The sequence below is a fragment of the Ursus americanus genome, chromosome 18 (assembly GCF_024610735.1).
Source record: "Ursus americanus isolate L20-20 chromosome 18, mUrsAme1.1.p, whole genome shotgun sequence".
Lineage (NCBI taxonomy): Eukaryota > Metazoa > Chordata > Mammalia > Carnivora > Ursidae > Ursus > Ursus americanus.
This window is the reverse complement of record NC_142144.1, coordinates 30,058,338-30,081,243: the sequence shown is the minus strand read 5'-3', so window position 1 is coordinate 30,081,243 and position 22,906 is coordinate 30,058,338. Positions and strand designations below refer to the sequence as shown.

At 44.7% G+C, this 22,906-nt stretch overlaps 1 protein-coding gene across 6 annotated transcripts in view; it reads left to right on the top strand.

The window, feature by feature from the left end:
* Nucleotides 1-1,987: 1,987 nt before the first annotated feature.
* LOC123781148 (tomoregulin-1) overlaps nucleotides 1,988-22,906 on the top strand; it is a 115,025-nt gene continuing 94,106 nt past the window's right edge. For 3 of the 6 annotated variants that reach the window (XR_015727377.1, XR_015727376.1, XM_045780534.2), the window contains exons 1-2: nucleotides 2,003-2,165; nucleotides 14,332-14,782. Coding sequence is in view for 4 of the 6 variants with exons in the window: in XM_045780534.2 (XP_045636490.1) it covers nucleotides 14,365-14,782 (418 nt within the window). In the remaining 2 variants the exon portion in view is untranslated. The other 3 variants (XM_087869518.1, XM_087869516.1, XM_087869517.1) reach the window with 3 other exon arrangements.

Below are 22,906 nucleotides of genomic sequence, written 5' to 3'. Positions count from 1 at the left end.
TCCTGCCAGGTAGGTATTATTATTCCTACCTTAGAATGAGAAAACTGAGATCCGAGGAGTTTAACTTAGTTCACAAAGATACTGTCAGTAAAGTCAGGATTCAGACAGATCTCTCTGTTAAACCCACTGCGTTTCCCACACTGTACCATCTATCCATCACATTTCTAATCTCAATTGGCTTCCTATTTTCACACACCAATAGTTTCCTCTGGACTATATCCTCATTTAAGAAGGAAATATTCATGGATGTCTTATGTGGCACCAGGGGGAAAGCTACAGGTAGAAATGGTGTATTGCCTTGGGTTCCAGTGAGGTGATTGTCATCAAGCTTGTCAACAGCAACCCTCTCAGGATGGTCTTAGTTTATAGGTTCTCTGGGCAATTTCAAAGCCACTTGGACACAAAACAAATTATTGTTAACATGACAAACAAGACGCAGTTAAAACTCTTAGTTATAGTAAGTGTCTTTATTTTCATTGGTGCTTCTGATCCTGGGGAGTGTCTGGGTATTTCTTTGTAGTCAAAAAACGTGGCTCAGCCTCTGTTCTAGGGCTGTAGGTGATGGGAGCTGGGAGGGCAGCAATCACCTCAAATCTGTAATACGAAAATGAAAAATAGTGCATGTTGGTGGTGGTGTGGAGAATATGGAACCCTCAGACTTTGCTGGTGGGAATGTAAAATCATTCATTCAGCCACTAGGAAAAGCTTTTTGTCAGGGAAACATAGAATTACCATAGGATCCAGCAATCTCACTCCTAGGTATATAGCTCAAATAATTGAAAACAGGTACTCAGACAAATACATTCACAGGCATGTTTAGGGCAGCACTATTTACAAAGATTGGAAATAATGCAAATATCCATCAATGGAGGAATGTATAAACAAACTGTGGTATACATACAATGGAATATTATTCGGTCATAAAAAGGAATGAAGTACTGATAGTACTGATAGATACATGCTCCAAGATGCATGAACCTAAAAATATCAAGCTAAGCGAAAGAAGCCAGACATAGAAGCCCACAGATTGTGATTCCATTTATATGAAATGTCCAGAATAAGTAAATCCAAAGAGATAGAATATAGATTAGTGGTTGCCAGAGGTTGGGGGGAGGAGGGAATGGGGAGTGACTGCTTAATGCCGCCAGTTTTCCTTTTGGGGTGATAAAAATGTTTCAGAACTAGATAAAGATGTTGGCTGCTCAACATCGTAAATGTAACAAATGCCACTGAATTATTCATTTTAAATTGGTTAATGTTATGTTATGTGAATTTCACCTTAATTAAAACAAAAAGTTCAAAAGCCCTTGCTGAGCTTGGATTCTTCCCAACAGACACAGGGCATAAGAAACACATGGCCACCATCCTTGTGGGAGGTGCAATAAAAGATGCCTTGTCCTACCGTTCGATCTGTTGTTCATTCATTGACTCGCGCATCAATTTCCACTTACTCAGCACAAAGTGTCTGGGCCAGGTCCTGGGCTCCAGAGGGCACAGTCCCTGTCCTAGGAGCGCACAGCCTAGGGGGAGACACATCCCGTAAATTTAAAAAACAAAACAAAACTCCGTGAAGAACCCACAAGAGGGTTGGCTGTTCCAAGTAGCAGGGAATCCCCAAAGAATAGGAGGCCTTTTTCAGACAGAGGACTTGGACCGAGCTAACTCGTGTCCATGGCCGCCAAATCCCTTGTGGCAAATGCATTCTTTTGTTGTTCCCGGAGATGAAACAGTTTCTCGGGCCCTCCAGGAGCTCCTCCGCAGAGGTGGGAAGGAAGAGGGAACTCCATCAGCACCAGGATGTCAGCCCGGAGGAAGAGGATCGGGTAGGCGGGGGCCACCCTGCGCCCCGCCCCGCGCCTCGGGGGAGCCCGGCGGCCGCAGCTCAGGGAGGTGGGGACTGCGCGGGGCCGCGCTCCCGCCCTGCTCCGCGCCGACGGACCCGCAGCCGGCGGTCGGCCCGCGAGGGGGCGGCGGCTCCCGGGCTTTGTGGCCGCGGCGCGCGCGGCGGGGCCTGGCCGGCCGGGGGCGCGCCGCCGCCGCCGCCCGGCGCTCCGGAGCCCGCGGCCCTCCCGGCCGCCCCGCCTGCGAGAGGAGCCCAGGCCGCCCGCGCTCGCGCCTCGCCGGCCCCTCCCCCGGTCGCCGCGGCCGCCGCGCCGCCGCTGCAGGTAGGAGGCTCCCCCGCCGGGCGGCCCTCAGCGGGGCGGGGTGGGGGCGCTGGCCGGGCGTGCGGGGGCCGCGGGCCGGCATGGCGGGCTTCCGGGCCGAGCCGCCGCGACCCCTGCCCCGCAGGCCGGACGGCCGTCTCTGCGCGCCGCGATGGGACACGGTGAGTGGGGCCGCCCTGCGGCGTACAAAGCCCCAGGGCGCGGACCTCGGGGAGAGTCGGCGGCGCACCGGGAGCTGGGGGGGACTCTGCCTCCCCTCCTCCGGGGGTCGGGGGAGCCGCTAAGGAGGCTTCCAGGCGACCGCAGTGCTGGGTCTTCCCATCCCAGGTTCCCTGCTGTTTGCCAGGCACTGTGCTCGGCGCTTTTCCATACTTGTCTCCTTTAAGACCCCCAGTGCCCCGTTCGGGGGTGTAATGGGAGGGGTCCCTCAGTCAGAGGCGGAGGGCCGAGCATCATCACATCGGTGCCCGCCTGACCTTGGGAAAGCTTCTTTACTCCGAGCGTGGGCTGCTGCTACTGTAAATGGGGGTACGGTGGAGGGGGTGTTGCGGGGGAGTGCATGCTGTAATACTACCCTCGGTACTATTGTGAGAGATAATGTACATAAATGATCATAGCTAAATTTTGAGCACTTTCTCTGTACCAGGCCCCAGGTACTAAACAGTTGCATGAGTTATCTAAATCATCACACCGGTGCTACGAGGTAGCTACTGTAAATTGCCCAAATAATCTTTATTTAGGAGTAGGAAACAGTGAAGGATTTATTTAGCGTCCCTCTTCCGATCCAGGAGATTGGTTGGTTGTTAGATGTGGTAACATTTAAGATTACAAATGTTTCTGCAGTACAAGAGAGGGATTCTAGGATGGAGGGATCTATTTGTCACACATTTAAAACGAGGTAGAAAAATATCAGGGCCAGGGGTGTGGATTTCAGCCTGTCAGATGGGAGGTTGTGTTACCAAGGAAATTGTTGAATATGAATTCAAAACCATAGTTCCTGAGTTATGACTGAGGACTGTTACGGGAGTTTGGGATGACAGAGAGAAAGGGGGAGGACTGAGTAGGGGGAGAGAGGGAAGAATTCTGAAGCTCTGGAAGATGTTGAGGAAGAGACCGGGGTTTGCCACCCTAGAAGCATTCTGGACCAGCAGTCCATCCTGCCTTTAGAGACCAGGCATCCTGCCTGGGGGAGGGGGAGGGGATGCTGGGTTGAGATCGCAGGTTTTGTTTTCTTACTCCAAGGCCACCCCAAAAATATTCAGATGGCTTGAGAGCCCGACTCTTCCCAAAATGTCATTGTCCCTTCTTGTGATTCCTGAAATTCCTTTCATGTGTTTGAGGAGATTGGGGTACTCACGAACCCTAAAGGTTGATAAGACACTTGAGATACAAAGGCCTACCTGATGTAATGAAGGAGTGCGTTTTGCACAGTTCACTTGGTTAGAGGAGCCGTGGGCGTGAGGAGATTATTTTGGGGTTCAGTTTGGAACCGGGAGAATGGAAGGCTTTGGACCCTGAGGAAGGCAGAGAAAGGCAGGAAGGCCTAGGGACTGTACCCACCCCCCCCCCAAAGGAACTGGAAAGGGGAGCTGAGGCCCTCACAACACCATCTCCAGAATATCTATGTAGCCTGCTTGGTTCTCACCTACCAAGAAGGCACCCTTTCCTCTCCCCATTTGCAGCCATTTCTTACTTGTTGTGGAAGGTAAGTCTGGGCTGGATTCAGGCTGACTTTTCTCCTGAGTAAGTAGGAGAGGCTTCTGGAGAAGGGTTCTTTTAAAATCAGGCCTTGACGGAGGGGGTATTTGGGTGCCTAGTGATGGTGAAGGTAGGGAGCAGTGTGCATAGTGGAAAACGCAGTTGCTTTGGAGAGACAGTTTGGGGTTCAAATCCTGGCTCTGCCATTTATCAGCCGTGTAATTTCTTATGAGGATAAAACAATGTTTTTTTCAAATGTCTGGTAGGGAGCGCAACCAACACTAGTACCTTGTTCCCTGTCCATGGTGACATTCATTCAACACATGTCTGCTGAGCACCAGTTGTCTGCTGAGTCATATGCTTCCTGCTGGGGATACAGAGATGAGTCAGACATTATGTATTCCCTTATGAATTTCCCAGTCCAGTGAGGGAGATGGACACAAAGAGCACATTACCAGAAATATGGGAAGTGCTACAATATAGTCATATACAACTGGCAGTGAGCTCGCAGAGGAGTAACTAATTCATTCTGGATAGAAAACTCAGGGCCAAATTACCTCTAACAAGAGGAGTATGAGACTTTGTGATAGAGATTTCGAATGCTACACCACCTCCTAACTTCTGCCTTCTTTTTACCTTTGCCTTGTCTTTGCCCTGATATCTTTCTCTTAAAAAAAAAAAGTCTAGTTGCAATGTGTGCATACTTTATAAGCTACCCCAAACTCATTTTAGAAGGAAGCTATTGTAAATAAACATAATAGCCATCACAAAATGTCACAAGAGTTGGACTTTGAGGGATGAAAATGAGCCCTTGGTGCGGTGCATATGACTCTTGATCTCAGGGTTGTGGGTTCAAGCCCCATGTTGGGTATAGTGATTACTTAAAAATAAAGTTATTTAAAAAAAAATAAAAGAAAATGAGCTCTTGGTGGACCTTGGAGTAAAGGATTCCAGCCAGAGGAAGCCCTGTGTACAAGTCATGAGAACACAGCAGGTTCAAGGGCATGAAGGTGAGTTTGGTCTGCTGGGTTGAAAAATATATGGGAAGGGTGGGTTGGCATGGGGTGGCGGGGGCACAGATCTGGAAAGGCCTCGAATGCCATGTGCGGAGTTTGGACTTGATCACTGAGGAATGCAGGCGATGTAAGAGGTTTACACGCAGGACTGGGGCATGATCACTGTGTTTTAGGAAGAGCCTTCTGGTAGTTGTGTGGAAGAGGGGCTGGAAGTTGGGAGATCACTTTGGGAGACAACAGTCTGACCTCAGAATTATAAGGCAATAAGGATGAGAGAGGAGGTGGTAAATACTGAGGTAAAACGTATAGCAGGTCTTAGTGAGTGGTTACCTGTGATGGAAAAGCATGCTGAGTTCTTTGCTTTGGGCCACGTTCAGGTGGCTGAAATCATCAGAAATCAGAAGGTTTGAGAGTAGGGGAATAATCTGTTTGCTTTTGGCCATGAAGAATTGGAGATTTTGGGGCACCTGGGTGGCTCAGTTAGTTAAGCAGCCAACTCTTGTTTTTGGCTCAGGTCATGATCTCAGGGTTGCGGGATGGGCTCTGCGCTCAGCGGGGAATCTGCTTGAGATTCTCCCCCTCCCCCCCAAATGAATAAATCTTAAAAAAAAAAAAGAAGAAGAAAAGAATTGGCGATTTCTGAGATGCCCACATGGACAGCTAGACAGAGGTGGCTGGTGGATAAGTGGGGATGTGTGTGGTCTGAGGAGAGAGAATGGGGCTGGGGAGAGAGGATCTCCCTGACACCCTTACTTTTTTTGAATAAACACTGAAAATCTCTGTGCTAAAAATACAAATAAAACGGAGTTCCAAGCTTTAGGAATTCACCCTCAGACAGTGGCAGCACTCGAGAATATGGATAGATTGCAGTACAGAGTAATTCTGAGTGTGCAGAAGGGGTCAATACTTGGGACCCCTGGGCCAGAGATCGGAGGGAGCGCCCCTGGTTGTTTTGAAGCAGTGGGAGAGGAGGAGTGAGTGCTCACAGGCGAGGAGTGGGCTAGAGTGGGAACTTGCTGTATTGTGAAAGCGCTTTCTGTAGAGGACACTTTAAAAATGATGCCAAGGGAATTTCAGGGAGCTTGGGGTTGGGGTGGGGAGATGGTTTAGGATGGAGCCATGGGGGAGGGAGAGGAGGGGTGGGGACTTTTAAGAACCTTCATCTGGTCTGTAGAGGAACGTGTGAGGGTGGAAGAATGGGAGGTGGGAGCTCTTGCCTTAAACACAAGGCTGGTTCTGCTCACAGTCACACTCAGACACAGATGGTAAAAATACACTTCCAAGTTACAAGGCCGCCTGGGGTGAGTGGTGAAGGGGAAGAGGAGGCAGAGCATTAGAGGAAGCAAGTTCATCTCAAGGTTTAAGACTGCAAAGCCATCTGAAAGAAGGAGAGACGGTGGAGAGGGCACAGGTGAGTGGCCATCCTGGGTGGTCAGGTCTGAACTTTCGAGAACAGGTATATGGGAAGGTAAGCACAGTAATGTCTGATTACTCCTACCTCTGGATAAAATGAAATCATGAAGCTTTCATTGTCATAGTGCAGCTTTTAAAAATTTGGCATACAGGGGGCGCCTGGGTGGCTTAGTTGGTTAAGCCTTGGACTCTTGGTTTCAGCTCAGGACATGATCTCGAGTTGTGGGATCGAGCTCCGCGTCGGGCTCTGCGCTCAAGGCAGTCTGCTTTAGATTCTCTCTCCCTGCTCACTCTCTCTCTCTCAAATAAACAAATAAAATCTTAGAAAAATTTTTGGCATGCAGTACAATAGCATTTACAAGAAGCAGCCAGGAGGTAATTTCTGTCATAAATCCTCTGTCAAAGGAGAAGTTTTAGATAGTAGAAAAACTAGATGTAATTAGTAGAAAATGCAAATGGCAAGCAGATTAGTTTCAACATATATTCCAAAATTATGTAGCAAGCGCCTTCTGTTCGCCAGGCACTCTTCAGTTTGCTGGGGCTACAGAAATGACGAGATCCGATCACCTGCTTTAGCCATTCCACCTGGAACTACTTAACCTCTAGGTTAAACCGTCTGTGGGCCTTACGTGGTCTAACGTGCTGAGATTACTTTATTCTGTTGCAGTGTTCTCTCTCATTGGCCAGTAGCACCACCAGCTTCATAAATAATCAGGAGACAACATCCATGTGTATTTGGTGGAGAACTGTGGAAGTTGGTTGCAGGAAACCCATCATAGCTGCAGAGCTACCATGGATGGCCAGCCCTGGATGGGACTTTAGAGAACACCCACTTTACCTTTATAATTTAGAGATGAGAAACCGACAGTCGGAGGAAAGGGGACTTACCTAATGTCACACATTTAATGTCAGAGTTGAGAGTAGTGCCCTTTGAATTCCTAGATGGGATAGTGGGGAAGGCTTGAGGGCACCTTGAAAAAGGGCCTCTTGACCATGAGAAGGTTCCAAAGAGGAGATGTTGAAAACAAATGAGGAAGCTTTGCTTTTGGGTTCTCCTCTGTTACTGGAAACCCAGGAAGCCCCACTTTGAAACTCTGTGTTCATATCCTATATATTCTTAAAGAACCGGCTCAAATGTCCGCTTGTTCATGAAGAATGAAGATTAAGCTCTTCCCTCCTCTGCCCAAGGTGCTTTGTCCTCTTTTGTGGTGTCTGTTTCAGCGTGGTTCTCTTTTAGTTAGCAGTTTTTGCAGCCCAACTTGCTTTCTAGGCTGTAGGGTTCAGCTTGTTTTTGTGTCTTCCACATAGTCTAGGACAGTACAGAGCCTTTGGCAGGCGTTCATGACACATTTGTGGAATTGTGTGTCTATGCATTAAGAGAGCCAGTAAGTGTCTGAGTGTATCTTGTATATAGACCACTATTCTGTTTTTGGAAGCAGTTTATTTTATTTTTTAAGGATTTTTATTTATTGGAGAGAGAGAGGTAGAGAGAGCACGAGCAGAGAAAGGCGAGGGAGGGGGACAAACAGACTCCACACTGAGCACAGAGCCTGACACGGGGCCAATCCCAGGACCCCGAGATCATGACCTGAGCGGAAATCAAGAGTCAGACAATTAACCGATTAACCGGCTAAGCCACCCAGGCGCCCCTGGAAGCAGTTTAATATGGGTGGGAGGGGTAGAAAGAACTAAAATTTATTGAAGCTTTCATTTGTGCTTCTTCTTTACTCCCATTACAGGGTAGTTGTGCAGATGGAATGAGGCAGAGTAAGGGGGTCGTAGCTTATTTTACAGATGAAGCACTGGAGATTAATTGACTTGGCCGAAGTCACACAGCTCAGCGAATGCTGAAGTCAGGAGGGGAGCCCAGGTTTCCTGCATTTCTTGGTTCATTTCACTTCATGAGCAGTAATTCATTAAGGTTTAAAAGATCCTGACACCTGTCCCCGGTCTCAGCACTGCCCATCTTGAGTCACAGTTCCTATTCTGAGTACTGACTTCAGAGAACTCCCCTTTCCACGAAAGGCAGTAAAAGTAAAATCTGGCCAAGTTGTTCTAGTCTGCTCAAACTTTAGGAGTTAGGCTGACCCTGGGTGGACTTCAAGTAGCATTAGATGGTGTATTAGGCCGCTTGGACTGCCATAATAAAATACCACAGACTAGGTGGCTTACACATCAGAAGTGCATTCCTCATAGTCCCGGAGGCTGGGAAGTCCAAGATCAAGGTGCCGGCAGGGTAAGTTTCATTCTGAATGAAGCTGCTTCTCTAGGCGTGTAGGCTGCTGCCCTCGGTTCTGTGTGCTCACGTGACCTCTTTGTGAGCCCTTGGGAAGAGAGGGGAGAGGGGGCAGGGAGGAAGGAGGGAGAGATGCAAGGACAGGGAATGTTCTCTGATCTCTCTTTGAATCAGGGCCCCACGTTCATCATCTTATTTAACCTTAATTACTTCCTTAAAGGCCCAATCTCTAAGTACAGTCATCCCGGGGATTAGGACTTCAACATACGAATTTTGGAGGTGTACAAACATTCAGTCCGTAACAGGTGGATTTTTGTTTTAGAGCGATATCAAGTGTACTTACTACAATCTTCTCGTGGTTTAGTCGGTGTTCGTGTTTGGGGAATTGTGCAGTTTCCTCTGTTCTTTTTTGGTATTGGATTCATGCTCTTATTTAGTCCTGTCTGTGAGTCTTTGCCTGGCCCAAGGGGAGTTTTCATTGCATTTGGATTTTGCTGGTTTTTTTGACCATTTTTACTTCAATGCAGCTTTTGATGTATAGACTGTTACCATGTATGGTACTCATTCTGTGCGCAATACGCAGTTTTGATGCCTATATGAAAATGTATTCGTTCATTAAATGTTTAATGAAGGCCCACGATTGTGAGGGTCACTGGGCTGCTAGCTGAGCTGCAGCCATGCATTAGGACCGGGAGCACTGTTGTCCAGCAGAACAGTGGATGGAAAAATGATCTGTATTGAGCAGAGTTGAGGGGTGGGGAAGGCCTGTCTTTCTCTAACCAAAGCTGATGCAGTACGAAAGGCTTGTTACGTCGTCAAGTGTAACCAGTTATGGACATTGCTGAGTAGTTTTAAGCTAGAATGTGCTTTCTAGCCTCGAAGTTTCTATTAACAAGCCTCGCCTGGAGATCTCTTACTTCGAGAAGTGTGTGTTTACTTAGGCTGTCAGGTGCTCTGGCAGAATGTCAGTGTTCCCCTGAGGCGTGGACCATTTTGAAGCTCCCTATCATCTCGACAGTTAATTTTCAAACATATGTTCTTCTCAGATCAACAGCAGAAATTATTTCAGAGCTCTGGTTACGTGAGAGTGGTTCACCTCAGGGCGGGCTGGCTGTGGGGCCTAGGTTTGAGACATGGAGGCTGAGGTGATGGGGAGGGGAGGAGAGCCAAGAACTACCAAAAGGAAATGGACAGAAGCAGAAACAGCTCCTCCTGAGTACCTCTACCCTAGGAACTTTCCCTGCTGACAGATTGCTAATTGACATGTAATATGAGCAGGGACACAAGTGGCCACCAGGTCTGAAAGAGAGCCAGCAGGGTGGAGAGCAGTGAGGGCATTGGATCTGGATTTGAATCCTGGTTCTGCCACTTAACGTTTTGTGTTGCCACAGCCAGCTTACTGAGCCTTACTTTTCGGATCAGGGAAATGGAATTGGTTAGTGGGAATGAACAGCTTACTTCATGAGGCTGCTGGGAGTCCATAGGGGACCTTTAGGGTATACTGTCTCACACCAGAGTCTCTTTACAGCCCTGCAGAATACAACCACATGGCCCAGCGAGGCCTGCTGTTCTACAAAATTAAGCGAAGTAAATTGGTAACTCTGGATTTACTTAGCTAGTGATTAAATAACAGTTTAGTTAATAGGCTATTAATGGTCCCCAGGTGTTGGTAATTCTGAGCATTTGCTTTTGAGAGCAGTTGTATAATTTCTTCCGGTACTTTAATAAAGTTTTTTTTTTTTAACAGAAAATACTGTAGTGTAACAAAATGGGGTTTCAGGGGCGATTTTTTGGAGGATTAAATGACATTGTGGATATTAAGCACTTAGTATAGTGTCTCACCCACAGTAAGGACTCAATAAAGTTTATCTGCTATTGTTACGGCAGTTATTAGAGACTCAACTGGTCACACAGGTCAATATGCTCTCCAGGAAGTCACCACCACCTGGTGGCAGCCCGGGGTACTGCATACATTGTAAGGTAGAATCGTTTAATTGCTTGAAATTAGTTCCTTGTGATTTCAGCACCACCAAGTATCACAGGGACTTTGTTCAGTGTCCCTGAGACTTATTTGCCTGAGAGCAGGAATTCATATTTCATGAAACCGTGAAGTGACATTTTTCACCTCCACAGTTGGCATAGAATTTGAGAAAATGTTAACAGCACCAGTTAAAGAGTAGGGAAACAGAAATGCTCGTGTGCTATCACTAGGATGTGAATTGGTACACCATTTCTGGAGGACAGATGGTGATGTAACGGAAGTTTGAGTGTTTTCATCTTTTGTGGAAGCCATTCCTTTTCTAGGAATTTATCTTGAAGAAGTCAAGTTAGAAAACAAATCTATTTAGGAAGAAAAAGTATATAAATAAATACGTATAAATAAGATAGCATTACCTATAGTAGAAAAACATAGGGAACAATTCCTTTTTCATTTTTTTAAAAAAAGATTTTATTTATTTATTTTGACAGAGAGGCAGTGAGAGAGGGAACACAAGCAGGGGGAGTGGGAGAGGGAGAAGCAGGCTTCCCGCTGAGCAGGGATCCTGATGCGGGGCTCGATGCCAGAACTCTGGGATCATGACCAGAGCGGAAGGCAGATGCCCAATGACTGAGCCACCCAGGCGCCCCCCTTTTTCATTGTGAATCAGATTTCTCACTCTAGCAATGATTCTTAAAAAGAGAGTGAAAGGGAAGGTAGGCATATTGACCTTTCCTGGTGCAGAGGAGCTGGGATGGGGAGATCAGAATCTGCTCTAGTATCTGTGTAGTTTAAGAACATTCAGTTGAAAATAGATATCTTGGTAGTGAGAGAGAATGCAGAAAAGCTATATTGTAGCAGGTGTATATTAATAAATTTCTGTTTAGGGAATGTTGATTTATAGGGAATAGGAATATTGATGAAAGCAAAAAATTTTGGACCTTTGGGGAGGAAGGGGCCTGGATTGGGTTATCATAGGGACATTAGACCAACATGATTGAAATACAGGCCTGGGAATTTAGGGATGCAGAGATACATCCCCAAAGATAAATTTCTCCTTGTTTAGCCTTGTCCAAGACCTGAGGGTCAAAGTGCCTTGACTTGTATCTAAATCCCTTGGTCTCTGATACTGATATCCCCACAGTGAATGTGGGGCAGGGTACCTGGTATGTGGAGACACTGATTACATTAGTACTTTGTTCTAACCTTAACTCTGGGGATGAGGTGGTACACAGTGAGAGGCCCTAATCGGGTTCTGTTGCCTTCATGGAAAGCCCATGCTCCTTGGCCTCAGTTGCAAGGCTCTCTGATATGGCCTGGTCCCCTCCAGCCTCAGGTCTAACAGATCTCAGCTCTTCACAACTATAGTAACCCCTCCCCAGGCATAGTATGTGAATAACTGGCTTGTAATAGTGTGATTTTAAATTAATATACCATTTATTTAAAAGTCACAGCCTTTTCCCCTAACTTTTCATTGTGGAACTTTTCAAACATACACAAAGATGGAGAGAAAAATTTAATGAATCTTTGTGTACCTGTCATCCTTGTTGATGTTCAAATGTTTCATTCCTTTCAAGTTGGTTCCTATTTCTTTTGATATGAGTTGATGAGTTTTAAATGGACTACATCATTAGAATCTTGATGCTTGCCTGTTATTCCAAAAAATCAGAGGCTTGGAAAATATAAGGACTGAGGTGTGTTGGCCCTTTCCACAAAGGGAAACATGCAACACTCACTTTATTGCTGTATTTAGTGTTGCTTAGCAACATTCTTGCCATAATGTATTTGAGAGATTAATTGCATAGGAAACTTACTGTGATTAAGAGATGTGGGAAACATGTGGAGTCACAAAGTGCACATAGTTTCAGGGGAGTAAGACATTTACTAAGCATCTTTTATGTGAAAGATGCTGGCTCAGTACTGGGGAGGATGGCAAGATGACCTGAGGAAGTCATGGTTGTTGAGTAGTTTAGAATCACCCAAGGTGAGAACCCAAGAGATAGTTGTGAAATGATACTAACAATACTAGACTATTTGAACTCCTAGCAGCAGATTGTAGAACACAGGTTTACCAGAGAGTGAGGATAGGGGTGGGGGAAATGGGAAGATAATAGACAAAGGGTACAAAGTTGCAGTTATGTAGGATGAACAAGTCTATGACTGTAGACAATTATACTGTGTTGAATACTGGAAATATGCTGAGAGAGTAGGTTCCAGGTGCTCTTAGCACACACGCAAAGATGGTAACTATGTTGGGGCGCCTGGCGGCTCATCGGGTAGAGCATGCGACTTTCGATCTTGGGGTTGTAAGTTCAAGCCCTGTGTTAGATGTAGAGAAAACTTAAAAAATAAAATTTTTAAAAAGAAAAAAGGTAACTATGTGAGGAGATGATATGTTAATTAACTTGACTGTAGTAATCATTTCATTATGTATATGGCTGTCAAATTTATATTAAATATATATTTTTCTTTCTTTTTTCTAAAGATTTATTTATTTTAGAGAAAGGGTGGGCAGAGGGAGAGGGAGAGAGAATCCCAAGTGGACTCTCCACTGAGCAGGGAGCCTGATGCAGGCCTTGATCTCACAATCCTGAGATCACGACCCGAGCAGAAATCAAGAGTTGGGTGCTCGACCGACCACCCAGGTGCCCTTAAATATATGTTTTTAAATTAAACATATAAAAAGGTATGTAGACTTATTCTTAAAATATGATGGAGAAATATAGTATTTCAAAAAGTATAAATAACATACAATTGATAACAATTATTATATGTGAACAAAGGCTTTAAAGGAATATCCATAATAAAAATGAATATTTGGTGTGTTAAAAAAAAAAAAAAGAACACCAGACTATTAGGACAGTCTAGATTCTTTTTTTTTTTTTAAAGATTTTATTTATTTATTTGACAGAGAGAAACAGCAAGAGAGGGAACACAAGCAGGTGGAGTGGGAGAGGGAGAAGCAGGCTTCCTGCAGAGCAGGGAGCCCGATGCGGGGCTTGATCCCAGGACCCTGGAATCATGACCTGAGCCAAAGGCAGACACTTAACGGCTGAGCCACCCAGGCACCCCAGGACAGTCTAGATTCTTGACTTCCCAAGGCACCATCTTTGTGATCTTGGGAAGTCCACTTACTGGCCCTTAGTTCCCTCAATTGAAAAGAGGGCTGTTAGCCCTTTCACCTCTGAAATTATATGAATTATTTGCATAGGCCTGCACACTTAAAAGTGGCCCTCAGACCTTAGGGAGCACAGACTCCAAGCCCTCATTTTAAAGATGAAGAAACTGAGGTTCCTCTAGGAGCATGGCCCTATCCAAGGTCACAGACATAGTGATGGAAATGTCAGGTCTTTTGGAGTGATTTCTTGATGATTCTGAAATCTCAGTGTATATGTTATCCATCCAGGTTGGTTATACTGTGGCTTTTCTCGTCTTCAACTTGGACAAAACTTTGTTTTGTTTAGCTGAAAAGCTGCCTAACGTTAGGAATGTGGGGAATGATCAGTTCCCTGGCTTTGAGCAGAAACAAAGAACAAATTAAGAGTTCCACATAGATGTTCAACTTTTCTTTTTTTGCTCTTATATATAAGATATTCACAGAATGGCCAAGACCTGCAATAAAGGACCTCCTTGAAAATCTTGGAAGTAAAACCCCACTTCTAGTGACCTTCTGAACGTTTTTCCTGAGACTGTCAATTCAACATTAATGGGAGAGAAAGTCCTGCATTTCAGGCAAGGGCATCCAGTCAGGGATCAAGCTGACGTGACTTGTGGCCGTTTTCCTTGCTGGAGTTAGTAATTATTGTTTCGAACTTCCTTTTACAGGATAGCTAACAGCCAGGAGAAATAGAGTGGAAAATGCAAAACAACGAAATCATAAAACCTGCCAAATACTTCTCGGAATTGGAAAAGAGCATCCTGCTTGCTTTGGTAGAAAAGTACAAATATGTACTGGAATGCAAGAAAAGCGACGCGCGAACTATTGCGCTCAAGCAGCGCACCTGGCAGGCGCTTGCCCACGAATACAACTCCCAGCCGAGCGTGTCCTTGCGGGATTTCAAGCAGCTGAAGAAGTGCTGGGAGAACATCAAGGCTCGGACCAAAAAGATTATGGCCCATGAGAGGAGAGAGAAGGTGAAACGGAGCGTCAGCCCTCTTCTGAGCACCCACGTTCTGGGGAAGGAGAAGATCGCCACCATGCTGCCCGAGCAGCTGTACTTCCTGCAGAGCCCCCCGGAAGAGGAGCCCGAGTACCACCCCGACGGCCCGGCCCAAGGTACTGGTCCCCGGGGCCAGCGTGCGTGCGCGTTCCCACCGGGTACCCGCTGCACGCTCTCGTTTTACCACCTTTTCGTTCTGAGGGTGTGTATTAAAGAGAACCTCTCATGGCAAACTTGATCCTTCCCAATTCAAAATCTCCAGGTTATCCAGAACAATTCCTAGAAGTACAGAACAACGAAAGGACTTGGTATCCTTGCTCTAGGTCTTTCTCATCTTTCTCATGAAGAATAAGGAAAGATAGGGGCTATATTCACACAGTTATGAGTGAAGTACCTCAGTTGCTTATCTCAACCGATGTCATCTCTATTAGAATTTCTTTGAGAATTTATATTCATTCAGTCTTATTTTTTTTTGAGAATTTATATTCACTCAGTCTTATTGTTTTTCCAGATTTTATTTATTTATTTTTAAAAAGATTTTATTTATTTATTTGACAGAGAGCCAGTGAGAGAGGAAACACAGGCAGGGGGAGTGGGAGAGGAAGAAGCAGGCTCCCAGTGGAGGAGCCTGTTGTGGGGCTCGATCCCAGAATGCCAGGATCACGCCCTGAGCCGAAGGCAGACGCTTAATGACTGAGCCACCCAGGCGTCCCTTTTTTCAAGATTTTATTTATTTGTTTGACAGGAAGAGAGAGAGGGAGAGAGAGAAAGAGTGAGCACAAGTAGGGGGAGTGGCAGAAGGAGAGGGGCAGACTCCATGCTGAGCAGGGAGCTCGACAGGGGACTCGATCCTGGGACTCTGAGATCATGACTCAAGCTGAAATCAAGAGTCGGATGCTTAACTGCCTGAGCCACCCAGGTGCCCCATCACTCAAACTTCTTTTTTACAAAGACTATTTTTCAGGACCTATTTTGCCCAGGGTACCGCATTAAGTCACTCAGAGATCGCACCAAAATAGTGAACTCTTTCAAACTTGAGAATTAAGTACTAAGACAAATATAGCAAACATCTGTTAGCATTCAGCCAGATTAAAAGCCAGCGTTCTGACCCATTATAATATTGTGATCCACAGTTTTGGTTTGTGGCACTCCAGAAAACTTGAGAAATTCTGGGAAAAAATTCATTTTAGTTTTAATACACTTTCATTGAAAAAAATATACAGAAGTTTTAGGGAAGGAGAAGACTGTCATGGAAACAAGGGTACTGCACGTCATATATTGCCATAGCTTGGAAAGGTTGGAAGGAGGGGGCTGTTGAAATGTCTCTAGGCAAGGGGAGGGTGAGAATGCATATAGATAAATTGCCAATAATTCTTGCCTCCTTGAAGATAGGAATGGCCAGTTTACATGATTCATTGCAGTTTGCAGAAGACACACCTTAAAGCAGAGGAATATTCCTAGGGCGGCCAGAGGGCTGCTCCAAGGACCCAGCAAGCACTTCCCTAGGAAAACTATGAACTTTGGCTTGCAGGGTGAGAAATTAGTGTCCCCAGACTAGATTGAGCTCTGTGGGAGTGGTTAATTATAAGTCACAAGAAACTGTCTAAAACCAAGAATGTTATCCATATAGAGTGGAAAAGATAATAATATTAACCAAGTGAACCAAATACATGTTTTCAATTAGCACATTTCCCCCCACTATAGGCAGATCATCCTGGGAAGTGACATTACAATCAAAAATTTGTTTGCTGATCATTGGACCAAGATTAAGTCCAGGGAGCCAGTTGGGTGACCGTAGTGTCATGAACCTCTCATACTGTTTTCCAGCGTAGAACCCTGTGTGAGTTTTGATTCTTGAGTTTCCAAGCCAGGGTACCTCCCAGTAGGCAGTGTTGATATGTCTCTCTCTTACCTCTCCTTGTTAACTTCTGTCATGGATGGGACCCTCTGCTAATTGACAGCGTCCATCTCCTGGCCTCAGAGCCATTCATTCTCCACAGGCAGTGAAGGGAGTAGTGCTGAGGGAGGGTAGCAGGTGAATCAGCAGGGCTGTTTTTTGAATTGCTTAGTTCCCTGGGAAGTGTTGCCGAGGAAGATGCTGGGATAGACTACTTTCAGTTAACATTGCAAATCTTTGATCTGGATTAGTGTGTTATCGATTTCATAGGGTTATTCTAAGGGGACAGTCTTATTTCCCCATTTTCAAGTTCTAGAGCAGGATCCAGCAAGTTCATTCCAAAACTTTTTTTTTCTTTTCAGAGGAAATGATGTAATTCATTTACTCATAAACACAATTTATAAATTTCCAGCAAGAAGGGAATAAATATGGATCCTCAGTGTCCTTCTGTAGTGACATTTCTAGAGACTCATATTGTAAAAGAGATTGATTTTAAATTGAGTGTTTGTATCCATATGACACGGGAGACTTCTCTTTTTGCTGGTGATGGTCAAAGTACAGCCTACGCTGACTATTCCTGTTTCTAGGTCACATCTGGAGGGCGGTGGAGAACCGTGGTGCTTTGTCAGTTGGGACGTGTGTCCACAGTAATCTGTTAACATTAGTAGTTAAGGTACTGGAACTCTCTTTATACATTAAAACAGCCTTGAGGTTACCTCATTTTGTATTTCAACTTACTTTCGAGAAAGAGGACAAAAGCTGTAATTGTCAGTTATCCCTTCTGGGTCTTGGTGGGGAAAAAGCTGAAAACTTGCAATAGGATATGGCTTTCATTTTGTGGTGTGTATTTTGTTTGACACCTAGTGTCAAACATTGTGTGTGTGTGTGTTTTAATTTAGTATCTCTAATGCTGTGCTGTCCAATACAGTAGCCACAAGCCACAAGAGGTTAGTAAGCACTTGAAAATGTGGGTAGACTGAATTGAGATATGGTCTGAGTATACGTACTGTCTCATGAAGACTTAATACCAAGAAGAGAATGGAAACTGTCTTACTCATAATTTTTATTTTGATTACATGTTGAAATGATAATACTTTAAATATACTGGATAAAAAATATATTATTAGGGGCACCTGGGTGGCACAGCGGTTGAACGTCTGCCTTCGGCTCAGGGCGTGATCCCGGCGTTATGGGATCGAGTCCCACATCAGGCTCCTCTGCTGTGAGCCTGCTTCTTCCTCTCCCACTCCCCCTGCTTGTGTTCCCTCTCTCGCTGGCTGTCTCTATCTCTGTCAAATAAATAAATAAAATCTTAAAAAATATATATATATTATTAAAATTAATTTCACCTACTTTTACTCTTTTAAAGTGGTTATGAGAAAATTTTAAATTCTACAAGTAGCCGGTATTATATTTCTATTGGACAGTGCTGTTTTAACACCTCACAGAGTGCCTGTTACAGAATTAGGTGATTAGAGATTTGTTGAAATTTGTCGAACAGGATGGAGCCTGGCAGTATTCCACTAGAGGCCTCCCTCCAACTATTTCTTGTGTGAGATGCTTTCAGCTGTGTCATCTTGATCACCATCCCCTGGATATTCTTAGGTTTGTCCATGACTTTCTTGAGATGTGCATCTGTATTTGAACACAGTAGTCTTAACATTTAACACTAAGGAATGCATTTGCATAAAAACCCAGCATTTTCCCCTTAAATATATTGAAATAATTTGTACCCTATAGATTTATAATATGTGATCATTTGGCTGCGATACGTGTCTCCCGTTATCTTGGGGGGACAGGTTTGCAGAACAAACTGAGGGAGCCAACAAAATGTGCTGGGGTGGAAAAGAGGGTAAGATGACCAAATGTCAAATACATTTAAGAAAACTAAAACTAAGCTTTCAAAAAAGAAAGAAAGAAAGAAAGAGAGAAAAGAAAGAAAGAGAAAGAAAGAAAACTAAGCTTTCAAGTAGTACTCAACTATCCTAAGAGAACTTATATTTAATTTCATATGCTATTATGTAATAGCTGTTATTTCTCTGTTATAAGTGAATGCAAACATGGGTACACAAAGCTACAATTAAATAATGTAAATATTTATTAATAAATTCCATTATCAATCACTTTTTAATCCAATCCTCTTCTTTTGGGGTGGGAACTCCAGTACAGGGACTGAGTTATGTTTCCAGTCATGGCACATTACATCATTGGTCTGTGAAAAGCCCCTTTTTTGTGTTACTTATGTGTTTGTTCTGTTATTTATCACCATTAACCACGTTCATTCTTTTCTTCTGCCTCCTAATCATCCCAATGTGCTTGTATATTCTCTCACATGTTCTTGAGAGCAGCCATTGGTGTTTTGAGTGTATATATCTTAAATTTACATAGATTGAAAATTGTGCTATAGATACCATTCTTTTTTTTTTTTTTGCCTTCTTTTCATTTAGAATTAAAAAAAAAAGATTTATTTATTCATTTGGGGGGGTACGGAGAGAGGGAGGGAGAGAATCTCCAGCAGACTCCCCACTGAGTGTGGAGCCCGTCATGGGGCTTGACCCCACGACCCTGAGATCATGACCCCACGACCCTGAGATCATGACCTGAACTGAAATCAAGAGTCGGATGCTTAACCCAACTGAGCCACCCAGGCGCCCCTCATTTAGAATGTTTTTGAGATCTATTCCCATTGCAGCGTGTAAATCTAATTTGTTTTAGTTGATGCACGATACTCTGTAGTATGAACTCCCTGCATCTTGTTTATGCATTTTCCTAGTCAGTCCTCTTTCCTTTATTCTGTGGAGAAGAGCTGGGGTTTGGCCTGTACTCAGGTTCCTTTCCATCCGTTTACTGCCGTAGTAGGTAGGTATTTCCTGCAATACTAAACTCAAATTGCCCAACTGGAAGAATACCACCTTGAGTGTTCTCTGCTCCTGGGAAAGCCCTTAGACCTTCTATCCGTTTTGTACAAGATTGAGTTGTTTTTACTTTGGGTGGCTTTGTTTTACCTGGGAGAGAGATTACATGGTGTGTGTTTGCAGCAGGTTGCCATTCCCAGGATAGTCTTTTTCCAATTAAGAGAAGATTCTCCCCATCTGAACACTAGCTTCCATTCATTGGAGCTATTATTTGTTTGAAAGTTAATTAACTACTCCATCAGGCTCCTCTAGTTTTAAGCCCCAGCTTCTGCCAGAGTTTTCTTAAGAGGCCTGGATTTTTTTTTTCTTTAAAATTTATATGTTAGCACACATTTAAACTAAAAAAGGATAATTTGAGAGTAGAGTCATTTCTCTGCTCCCAGACAGGACCATACTTGTCTTCATGTTCACAGCTTTATAGAGACAAATTTGGAGATCAAAATTTGGAATAGGTGCCCATATTCTTAATAATAGAGCGTTTTGTAGTAGATAAAACTCGGAGGCAGCATTTTTAAGATGCATAAGCGATCGGCTGAGCAAGTGCAGTAGGCAGAGGCTGGGGGTGTAGTACTTGAGTTTGGAGTTTGGAGTCATGCAAGACCTGGATTAGAGTCCTGGATCTTTCAATTAGCCAAATGACTTTGGATATTGTGTTTGGTTCTCTATGATAGTACCTCCCCCTCCGAAGGTTGTTGTAAGGAATAAACGAGGTGACGCTGCAGAGCACTAACCTCTTGCCTGGGCAGCTACTCAGAAAATGGTGATTGCCTTCGTCGTCATCATCATCCAGCCCCTAGACCCTGGAATAGTTGCGATTAAAAATGAGCATTTAGAAATGGGGAAACATGAACCGCATCATGAGAGCATGCACTTTAAAGACTTAGAGGAGCATACAAAACTATCCTCTGGAATGGAATCACGGAAAAAAGAGGCTAGAGGTACCAAAAAATGTCTTCTGTGTCCAGCCTTCAAAGAAAACACTTTGAGATCCAAGACTAGACGGGAAGCAGGTGAAGTAATCCTCTTTACAGTTGTTCACATCTGAGGGACCCTAGTCTCAGGGCAGAGTCTTTCCCATTCCCTTGTCCTGCGCCTGGGCTGTCCACTCAGAACACCGTCCTGTCTACACCGTTGTGCTGGGTTGGGAGGGATGTGACCCACTGAAGCCAGTTCATTCCCATACATTTCTGACATGGCCAGCAGTGTCCAAGCTCTGTAGTGGGTTCTCCACAAGGATTAATAGGAGACAGGTTCTGTCTTCAAAGTATTCAGAGACCTGAAGGGGAGGTAGTTAAGCCACCAGTTTTAACAAGTGCTCTGGCAGAGGTAGGCTCAGGAGGCCGCAGGAGCGTGAAGAAAGGACATCTAATTAAGGCCATAGCCCTCGGAGTTGGCAAAGAGTCCTAGGGAGACATCTTCACTGTGTCTGGATGACACAGAAGTACTTTTAACCTTCTCTTTCAGAAGCGAGACTTCTACCTTTCCTTTAATCTTAATTAGGGACCAGTTATGGTTGTTACCTAACCCCTTAGAGTGAAATAATCTAAACAGTAGCCATTTTCCTTTTATTAACAGAGTATTATGAGTTAGGTTTCCCCCAGTAGCCGTTAACATTCCCAGCATCCCATCTTCTGGAATAATGGAGTGGACGTAATAATGTAATCAACTCTGTTAATAAATTGATATTATTTTTCTCCAAGGAGACAATTCTCATTATTGGAAACATAAAGCTTCCCAAGAAAACCTTGGAGTCACAGCTGGAAGACTCCATGGGTTAGTGGAGTTAGTGTCTTCCTTATTGAAACTCTTTAATTGATAAAATGTCGTCCCATGAAAAGACTAGTGCAAACGTGGCACCAGCAAAAATGACATCCTTTTGTATCCATAAGCTCTTCTCCCTTTGTGTTAAGAGCTTCGGCCAATAAATATTTACTAGGCATCCTCTGCGTACCAAGCAAAATAATTGGTGCCCAAAGATAAAAGAAATGAATAAGGCATAGTCCCAAAGTAATACTAGGATGCAGTAAGTGCCATAACAGTAGAGTACTCGTAGAGAAAGAAGAGTTCTGGGGTTTCATGGATCCTGAACAAAGTAGAGGTTGGGGGGAGGTTGAAAAGGAGAGTCTGGAGTAATAATGCAGGTTTGAGTGAGTGTGGGGTCTGGCACGGGAAGGGAAGAGAAATGAATAGTTAGTACATCTCAGGCAAGGAACAGAGACAGAATTGTGAAAAAGAGCTTGGCCTTCCTTTTTAAAATTTTTTAAAAGATTTTATTTATTTATTAGAGAGAGAGAGAGAGCACAAGTAGGGGGTGGGGGCAGGGGGAGAAGCAGATTCCCGCTGAGTGGGAAGCCCAATGCAGGACTCGATCCTAGGACCCCCCCGGGATCATGACCTGAGCCAAAGGCAGATGCTTCACCCACTGAGCCACCCAAGCCCCCCCCCCTTTTTTTTAAGGAGAGCTTGGCCTTTAAAGAATGTGAAGTTTGTGGTAGGATTGTAGGGCGCCCAGGGTATTTTGAAGGGTAAGGCAAGAAAGATGAAGGAAGGCCAGAACCAGATTATGAGTGTTACTTAGGGTGCAATGAAAACAGAGCCAAAGATGGGAACCCCAGGGGAATATCAAAGGTGTGAGGGGTGAGTACAGCAACAGTCTGAGTCCTGGAAGGAGGCCTGAGAAGGAGCAATCAGAGAGGAGGTATTGAAAACTGAGCAGAGAGCCATGGTGCAGAAGCTAATAAAGAAATTTCAAGGACTGTCAAGTGCTAGGGAGAGGTTACATAAGAGGGGCCCTGAAAAGTGTGTTTGAGATCTGAATATTGACCCCCAGATGGCAGTGCTAGAGGTAACAGCCAGATGTCTGAGATTGCAGAGGAATGGTGTGCTAAGGGGTTACGCTGGGGAATGTAGACTCCCCTTTCAGCAACATCTGTAAGATGGCTATGCAGGGTTAAGACGTGTGACCAGGAAACAGCAGTGGCACCCCCGTGGAGACTGAACACAATACGTCTTCATGGCTGGATGAGAGACCGAGAGAGGGAGCTCAGACTGAGGGAGAACTTAATCTGAAAACCCACTGTTGGCCCTGTGCATGGTCTTCCGCTTACTCCGAGTTGTGCACCCTTCCGTTGAGAACTTAGATCAACATAAGAAGGTCTCCAGTTCTTGATCAGCATGGTCTCAGACCACTGTTCCCGGAGTTCAGTTCTGGAAATGACATGACAAAACCCCTTATCATGACTTCTGAAGGGAATGTTGGTTTTGATTTGTGGGTTTTTCAAAAGTCAGGCATGGCGAGGGTGCCCGTAGACATGCAGGCCAACGCAGACGTCGATTCGGCTCTATCTTGTGACGGGGGACCTGTCATTTGAAATAGAATCGATTTACTCTCTGCCTGTAAAATCTTTGAACGTGTGTTTTCTGCTACT